Source organism: Salmo salar, chromosome ssa14 (assembly GCF_905237065.1).
Source record: "Salmo salar chromosome ssa14, Ssal_v3.1, whole genome shotgun sequence".
In the NCBI taxonomy this organism is placed as follows: domain Eukaryota; kingdom Metazoa; phylum Chordata; class Actinopteri; order Salmoniformes; family Salmonidae; genus Salmo; species Salmo salar.
In genome coordinates this window covers 38,499,567-38,508,934 of record NC_059455.1, presented here as the reverse complement: position 1 = coordinate 38,508,934, position 9,368 = coordinate 38,499,567, and the positions used below count along the sequence as shown (strand labels likewise).

Below are 9,368 nucleotides of genomic sequence, written 5' to 3'. Positions count from 1 at the left end.
AGGTCTACCTACACCCGTTGTATTTGGCGCATGTGATAAATAAAATGTGATTTGACTGTAGAGTAGTAACTAGTAGGAGGTTACCTTGCATTCCACACTTTCAACCAAGTCAGGCTGTGTTAACACAGGCAGCCAATTCTGGTCTTTTATTTCACTAATTGTAATTGGTCTTTTGACCGATCAGAATTGGGCCACCAGTCTAAACTTAGACAGTTGTTCTTCCCCTCTAATCAGATTTAGACCTGGAACACGAGGTGGGTGCAATTATCAGAAATAGCCGAACCAGGGCTGCGTTCAGTACATAGCGTAATAGAATGGTCAATTGAACGGTGCTGTACTGAATGACCAGTTGAAAACGGGAAGGGTTGCCCTTTAAATACATCACTCATTGCTTCAAGGCACACCCACCGAACAGAGCAAAGGTATCTCTGTTCAAGAACGTACTAAAACGTGTTTCTCAATGGTTGTTCCACTGGATATCATAAGGTGAATCCACCAATTTGTAAGTCGCTCTGGATAAGAGCGTCTGCTAAATGACTTAAATGTAAATGCAAACGTTGAAGCGAACTGAACGCACCCCAGTAGTCAGCACCTCGTAGGGAATAACCCTGGGATAGGGCATGACATTTTAAGAATGCTTATTTGGGGGTGTTTGGAAATTTAGGACAGGGGCTAGGTTTATCAAAACTGAAGCATGAATGTCCATAGACTGCTTTCAAGGTAATGAAACGAGAAGCTTTTAAATATGGGTGGACTATCCCTTTTATCCCAAGTTGGACACATTGTCATCTCTCATTCCACCACATATCAACCATGGGCTATGAATGATGCGGGTGGGGGGTGTGCATACTGCTAAAGCTCTCCCATTCAGACGGGATGCAGTTTCCAGCAGACAGCTTCTGGAAACAGCAGATAGATTTAGTAGGACAGTACATAGGAAGGACAGTGTCTTTTTATATGTGATCACTAAGTGTCAGAGATGCTCTAATAGAGGAGAGAATAAAGTACAGAAAATGTCTGACACAAATGGCCTTTTAATAGGAAGCAGTTCACAACCAGGCTGCATTCTAACCCACCTTCATTCTAGATAAAGAACAATCAATCATAATGATAATAAACAAATTAGAAACATCCTCAGTAGAAAATAATTCTCTCATGCAAATTCCGTGTACACGCTACATTCATATTGGTTAAATATTTGTATGTATTCACAAGCCTCTTAAAAAATAAAATGTTAGAATTCATTATCATTACATAGGTATTTAAATGAAAAGAGAAAAAAAATCCCATTATTGGTAACATCAAAGAGACGCGTGCTGGCACGATAAAGTTCATTTTCCCTTCATGCACTGGTGTTTGTTTTTATTCACAGGGTGGGCATCACTTGGTCTCCATGGAGATGTGGTGGCGTGCATGCATGTCATCTCACGTGTGCCCTTTTGTGCTTGTGCATATGTTAGTGTGTGTATATGTGCGTGTGTGTGCAGTCTTTCTATGAGTGGTAAGAAACAGCAGGTTCTTGGAGTTAAATTAAGTGATACATGTACGGTCAGCTGTCATGATCATGTGATGTGAAATGACATTCAGATGCCTTGCCTTTGGTTAAACAGAAGCTCAGAAGATAAAAACAAAAACAGAACAGCAATGTATTAGCTCTCCTCCACAATGCAACATGACAGTCCATGTTGCTCTCTAGCTGTGAAAATAGCAGCAGAAGTTCTAGAGTTGATTCAAACTCATGTACAACAAGCACAAACATCACAATACAAGCATTTTGTGCCAACACCCACATGGCATTTCCATTGTAAAAAAGAAAAGTAATAAAAACTATATTGTGACACACTGGAGAGATCCAGTGAAATGTGTTGTTTTACAGTCAGCCATAGTTGAAAACGGGAAGGGTTGGGTAGGGCGCCCCTGGAGCAAATTAGGGTTAAGTGCCTTGCTCACGGGCACGTCGACAGATTTTTTTTTACAGTAAGATAAGTCTTTGAGTGGGTGGTTGATATATAGATGTCGTATTATTAAACTACAACGATGGCTTGATGTGGTATTATTAAACTACAACGATGGCTTGATGTGGTATTATTAAACTACAACGATGGCTTGATGTGTGGTATTATTAAACTACAACGATGGCTTGATGTGGTATTATTAAACTACTACGATGGCTTGATGTGGTATTATTAAACTACAACGATGGCTTGATGTGGTATTATTAAACTACTACGATGGCTTGATGTGGTATTATTAAACTACAACGATGGCTTGATGTGGTATTATTAAACTACTACGATGGCTTGATGTGGTATTATTAAACTAATACGATGGCTTGATGTGGTATTATTAAACTACAACGATGGCTTGATGTGGTATTATTAAACTACTACGATGGCTTGATGTGGTATTATTAAACTACTACGATGGCTTGATGTGGTATTATTAAACTACTACGATGGCTTGATGTGGTATTATTAAACTACTACGATGGCTTGATGTGGTATTATTAAACTACTACGATGGCTTGATGTGGTATTATTAAACTACTACGATGGCTTGATGTGGTATTATTAAACTACAACGATGGCTTGATGTGGTATTATTAAACTACAACGATGGCTTGATGTGGTATTATTAAACTACTACGATGGCTTGATGTGGTATTATTAAACTACTACGATGGCTTGATGTGGTATTATTAAACTACAACGATGGCTTGATGTGGTATTATTAAACTACTACGATGGCTTGATGTGGTATTATTAAACTACTACGATGGCTTGATGTGGTATTATTAAACTACAACGATGGCTTGATGTGGTATTATTAAACTACTACGATGGCTTGATGTGGTATTATTAAACTACTACGATGGCTTGATGTGGTATTATTAAACTACAACGATGGCTTGATGTGGTATTATTAAACTACAACGATGGCTTGATGTGGTATTATTAAACTACTACGATGGCTTGATGTGGTATTATTAAACTACTACGATGGCTTGATGTGGTATTATTAAACTACTACGATGGCTTGATGTGGTATTATTAAACTAATACGATGGCTTGATGTGGTATTATTAAACTACAACGATGGCTTGATGTGGTATTATTAAACTACTACGATGGCTTGATGTGGTATTATTAAACTACTACGATGGCTTGATGTGGTATTATTAAACTACTACGATGGCTTGATGTGGTATTATTAAACTACAACGATGGCTTGATGTGGTATTATTAAACTACTACGATGGCTTGATGTGGTATTATTAAACTACTATGATGGCTTGGGCGTTGACAATTCTACTAGCCAACACAAGTCTTTGAAAAACACTAGCTGGTCCATTTGAGTTGGTCCATTCATCACAATCTCTGCAAAGTCATCCTCTGGAAAAGTCGGACCAGGAGCTGACTGAACAGCAGATAGGAGAGGTCTTAATGTAAGCCAAAATTCTCTCCAATGTACAGTATTCCCAAAGTGTTTCCCAGTATGCCAAGAAAAACACACATGTCCTATGAGAAGGAAATTGAGATGAGTCCATTATAACAGGGAATTTCCCACTCAGTGGTCCAATGAAAATGTGGGATTGGTGTTCCACTCCTTGGATCATGGTATTGCAGTTGGAATTCCTGGGCATGCCACAGGTTTCCAGTGATTACGTTGGGGTTATATTGCTTGCCTCTACATACCACAAATAAACACTGAGCCCAGAAATCAGGTAGGACAGAAAAGACGGACACAGACAGAACACACACAGCCATACTCCAAAACGGGCTAAAGCTTATCCTCGGAAAAATGCAGGGCCAAATTGTCAAAACAGAACAAATAGGTATTGCCTTAAAAACACAGAATCAGATGATTGAAAAGGCAGTCAGAGAAACCATGCAGTTGCTCTCTTGTGACGTTATGGTACACAGTGAGCTCCAAAAGTATTGGGACAGTGACACATTTTGTTGTTTTGGCTCTGTACTCCAGCACTTTGGATTTTAAATGATACAATGACTATGAGGTTAAAGTGCAGACTGTCAGCTTTACTTTTAAGGTATTGTCATCCATATCAGGTGAACCATTTAGAAATTACAAAAAGTATTGGGCAAATTCACTTTCACATGTATTAGAGTAGTCAAAAGTGTAGTATTTGGTCCCATATTCCTAGGTCCCAAAGTCTACATTAAGCTTGTGACTCTACAAACTTGTTGGATCCATTTGCTGTTTGTTTTGGTTGTGTTTCAGATTATTTTGTGCCCAATAGAAATTAATGGTAAATAATGTATTGTTTCATTTTAGAGTCACTTTTATTGTAAATAAGAATATAATATGTTTCTAAACACTTCTACATGAATATAGGTGCTATGGCTAATCCTGAATTAATTGTGAATAATGATGAGTGAGAAAGTTAGACACACAAATATCATACCCCCAAGACATGCTAACCTCTCACCTTTACAATAGCACGGGATGTTAGCATACCCCCAAGACATGCTAACCTCTCACCTTTACAATAGCACGGGATGTTAGCATACCCCCAAGACATGCTAACCTCTCACCTTTACAATAGCACGGGATGTTAGCATACCCCCAAGACATGCTAACCTCTCACCTTTACAATAGCACGGGATGTTAGCATTTAGCAATCTGAAACACAACCAAAACAAACATGCAAATGAATTCAAGAAGTTTGTAGAGTCCCAAGCTTGATGTATTCATTGCGTGCTAGGAATATGGGACCAAATACTACACTTTTAACTACTTTAATACACATATAAGTGAATTTGTTCCAATACTTTTGGTCCCTTAAAATGGGGGGACTATGAACAAAAAGTTTGAAATGAAAAATACACTCAAATTAAAGCTGACAGTAGTTTAACCTCATAGTCATTGTATCATTTCAAATCCAAAGTGCTGGAGTACAGAGACAAAACAACACAACATGTGTCACTGTCCCAATACTTTTGGAGCTCACTGTATATAGTGGCCTATGGGTTAGTTTAATCTTATGGCCCATAGCACAGAAAACACATTTATTATATTCTCACAAACGCAGGCGGGTGGAGTGACCAGGCAGTGTGTCCCTTCAGTAATGTCTATGTCTGCTGGTCCTGTAGCCCTTTGCAGTATTTGTGCACTTTCAAGGGAACATAGAAGGGGGTTTATGAGGGGTTGAATCAACCATCTATTGGCTAGTATTACTCCTTTATAGTAATGTCAGGCCAGGGTCTTTGCTAGGGGAAGTGAGTATGTAAAAAAAGCAGACCATCTTCAAAAGATACATGTTTGGGTCTGCGGCACCATCTCAGTGTCTATATACAACATGGCCATATGGTGTGTTCCAAACACGCTAACATCCAACAAGTCTGATCCAAACCTAGGCTAACCTCAACCCATGTGAAAGACTGGCGTGTCTTACAATCATCCAAAATACATATTCATATCAAACGTCGGCACATTCTTCTTTTCTCCCTTCTTTTTTTACTGGATAGTACTTTTCTTCATGGTTATGGTTACAAAGGTTATTATTATGTTAACCCTTATTATACCAGGTTATATGCACCGTGCACACAGGTAGAAGATGTCACGTGTCCGTGGGGGGCGGGGTCTGTACAGCTGTTGCCGTGGTATCAGCTAATTAATCACAGTGTTCTGAGAATTGGGTTCAACATGCAGGAAGTACATCACACGAGGTAGGATGAAGCTGCACTCAGACGCTGATCTAAGATCAATGTTACATTTCCCCCTCCCCAACAGGCAAAGCCAGGACAACTGTGTAAGCTGATCCTAGATCTGTCACTGAGGTCTACTTCTACCCAGAGCACATCACACGACAGGAAGACTGAGCACAACATAGAGAAAAGGAAAGAGAGCGACACACTGAGAAACCCACAGACAGACTAACAGGAACAGATGGAGAAGTAAGAGTCGGGCTTTAGGGCTGCTCTCCTGAACATGCCGAGAGGTCAAAGTGCAAAGTCATCTGTCTCTATAACTCCACCATAACTCATCAGGTCATATTTGTTTCTCACATTTCTGCATTAAACATATATAAAATGTGTAATATGCAAGAGTGGAAGAGAGATAATGAGAGAGAGAGCAGTAGAAATGGATTGATACATTGATTGGTTCATTGATAGGTGTTCAAAATACATCTATGGCAGAAGGAACTGTTGGCCACCTCTGTGTTTGTGTACATGTGATAATCATTATGTGATTAGAGATTATTAGTGTGTTCATGACCGTGTTTATATGACATAAACATGCCAGTATTGTATTAGTAACTGTGTGTGTGTGTGTGTGTGTGTGTGTGTGTGTGTGTGTGTGTGTGTGTGTGTGTGTGTGTGTGTGTGTGTGTGTGTGTGTGTGTGTGTGTGTGTGTGTGTGTGTGTGTGTGTGTGTGTAAATCAGTATCTTGATCACTAGGCCCATCTCTACTCTCCCTCTCAGCTCGCCCGTCCCTCCTCGGCAGAGCGCTGGTCTGACTTGAGCTTGACAAACTCTTTGGCCACGTCGTCGTTGTTGCGTTGGGAAAGGATCCTCAGTACCGTCAGGCCCGTCTCGTCCATGTGGACCCTCTTCCCCAGGGGAAGCCAGCACGTCATGCTGCCCCGGGAGGACATGTCCTTCAACTGCATCAGGGCCATGCCCACCGTACGGTCCTCCCTGGCGAAGCAGTAGTCCTTCACACACACCTGCAGCTCATAGCCCTCCGGACCCAACTCACTGCCCAGGGAACTGGAGAGACAGAGAGAGGAGAGGTTTGTTAGACAGCACACACACAGACCCCACCAGACAGAAACCTGATATACTCACTACTGGAAGGTCTCGTTGAACTTGGGCGACCAGCTGTTGTTCTTGGACTTGGTGGCGTGCTTCCTCTTCTTGTCAGTGAGGTGGGGACCAATGATGTAGACCTCCACGAAGGGACGGAATATCCCCTGGGTCTGCCACTTAATGTCATTAGCAGCAATCACTGAGCGAGAGAGAGAGAAGGGTGATGAGAGAAGAGGGGAAGAGGGTTGGGAAAGAGGTGCAGAAAGAGGTGCATGAGGGGGAGAGTTGTTTGAAGAAGATGAGCAGAGATGACATGTAGCTAGTTTGTAGTGCATTTCAAAGAAGCTCAAGTCTAGTGCAATTAGAACACATGTAAAGCCCATCATCACCCCTACCTTACGCACTCCTGTTCCCCATTACCCCTCCCCCTCGCCCCTCAGCCCCTCTCTCTCCCCTCAGCCCCTCTCTCTCCCCTCAGCCCCTCCCTCCATCCCTCCCTCCCCCTCGCCCCTCAGCCCCTCCCTCCCCCTCTCTCCTCCCGCCCCCTCCTCAGCCCCTCCCTCCATCTCCCCCTCCCCCCAGCCCCTCCCTCCATCCCTCCCCTCTCCCCTCTCCCCCCTCCCCCAGCCCCTCCCTCCATCCCTCCCTCCATCCCTCCCCTCTCCCCCCCATGCCTCCCCTCTCCCCCTCCCTCCAGCCCCTCCCTCCATCCCTCCCCTCTCCCCCCTCCCTGCAGCCCCTCCCTCCCTCCACCTCCCCCAGCCCTTCCCTCCATCTCTCCCCCTCCCTCTAGCCCCTCCCCCCTCCCTCCCTCCCTCTCTCCATCCACCTCCCCCTCCCCCCCAGCCCCTCCCTCAATCTCTCCCCCTCCCTCTAGCCGCTCCCTCCATCCCTCCCCTCTCTTCCTCCCTCTAGCCCCTCCCCCTCCCTCCCTCCCTCCCTCCCTCCCTCCCTCCACCCCCCTCTCTCACCTCTCACAGTGATCTTGTGTTCTCCAGTGTTGGGATGGGTGAAGATCTCCACGTGCATTACCACCTCTCCGATTGGCTCCTCCACTCCCGACCCTGCCAGAGGTTAAGAGTTAACCACCACATCAGAAACACAGAGTTGAGATCCCTGCTGTTGACCATAGCCCTCTGACCCCCCAGTGTTTCAGACAGTGACAGGCTAGTTTAATGCACAATGAAGCAAAGACAGGCTGATAAATCTGGCTGCATGCTGTATGTGTGTGTGTGTGTGTGTGTGTGTGTGTGTGTGTGTGTGTGTGTGTGTGTGTGTGTGTGTGTGTGTGTGTGTGTGTGTGTGTGTGTGTGACGGATACAGGTATCCTGTGTGTGTATTTCTTTTCTCTCCTTCTCTCCTCACAGGTGACAATCATCATTCCCCAATCAGTCACCAATCAGTCGCTAATCAGAAGACACCTGCACCTTTTCATTTACCCTATCACAGCCCCTTTCCCTTGGTTTAAAAAACAGTCAGTTGTTTTCTCCCCTGTTCAATCTATCTCTCTGTGATGTCAATCTCTCTCCATGTCTCTCTCTCTCTCTCCATGTCTCTCTCTCTCTCTCCATGTCTCTCTCTCTCTCTCTCCCATGTCTCTCTCTCTCTCTCTCTCTCTCCATGTCTCTCTCTCTCTCCATGTCTCTCTCTCTCTCTCTCCATGTCTCTCTCTCTCTCATGTCTCTCTCTCTCCATGTCTCTCTCTCCATGTCTCTCTCCATGTCTCTCTCTCTCCATGTCTCTCTCTCTCCATGTCTCTCTCTCTCTCTCCATGTCTCTCTCTCCATGTCTCTCTCTCCATGTCTCTCTCTCTCTCTCTCTCTCTCGTGTCTCTCTCTCTCTCTCTCTCCTCTCTCTCTCTCCATGTGTCTCTCTCTCTCCCTCTCTCTCCATGTCTCTCTCTCTCTCTCCCTCCATGTCTCTCTCCCTCCATGTCTCTCTCTCTCTCTCTCTCTCTCTCTCTCTCCATGTCTCTCTCTCTCTCTCTCTCTCTCATGTCTCTCTCTCTCTCTCTCTTTCATGTCTCTCTCTCTCTCTCTCTCTCTCCATGTCTCTCTCTCTCTCTCTCCCTCTCTCTCCATGTCTCTCTCTCTCTCTCTCCCTCCATGTCTCTCTCTCTCTCTCTCTCTCCCTCCCTCCATGTCTCTCTCTCTCTCTCTCTCTCTCTCTCCCATGTCTCTCTTCAAACAGGTGTTAAAATCCTTGTCAGTTACGCACCATGTGTCAAGTGCATATCACCCAGAGTCTCAGGGTACACTTGAACGTTGGCATCAGACACTGAAGTCTATGCTACGTAAATATTGTTTGGAATCTGAGAAAGATTGGGATGAGGGAGTTCCTCTAGTGTTTGCTGCTCGTGAAACTGTACAGGAGTCTCTAGGGTTCAGCCCAGCTGAACTAGTGTTTGGTCACAGTGAGAGGACCAATGAAAGTCCTTAAAGAACAGTTTTTGTCCCAAGAGTTGTGTGTGGGAGATGAGAATGTGTTGGACTACGTTAGTCGCTTTCGTGAGCGCCTACACCAAGCCTGTGCTCTCACTAAGGAAACTATGTCTTCCTCACAGACGAGTATGAAAAGACACTATGATAAACAGGCTG

At 44.1% G+C, this 9,368-nt stretch overlaps 1 protein-coding gene across 1 annotated transcript in view; it reads right to left on the bottom strand.

Moving 5' to 3' along the window:
* Window positions 1–1,016: 1,016 nt before the first annotated feature.
* The window catches only part of LOC106569526 (protein unc-13 homolog A), a 123,822-nt gene continuing 115,470 nt past the window's right edge, over window positions 1,017–9,368 (bottom strand). The window contains 3 exon segments of the mRNA XM_014140967.2: window positions 1,017–6,732; window positions 6,811–6,970; window positions 7,743–7,835. Coding sequence (XP_013996442.2) covers window positions 6,441–6,732; window positions 6,811–6,970; window positions 7,743–7,835 — 545 coding nt within the window. The 3' untranslated portion in view covers window positions 1,017–6,440.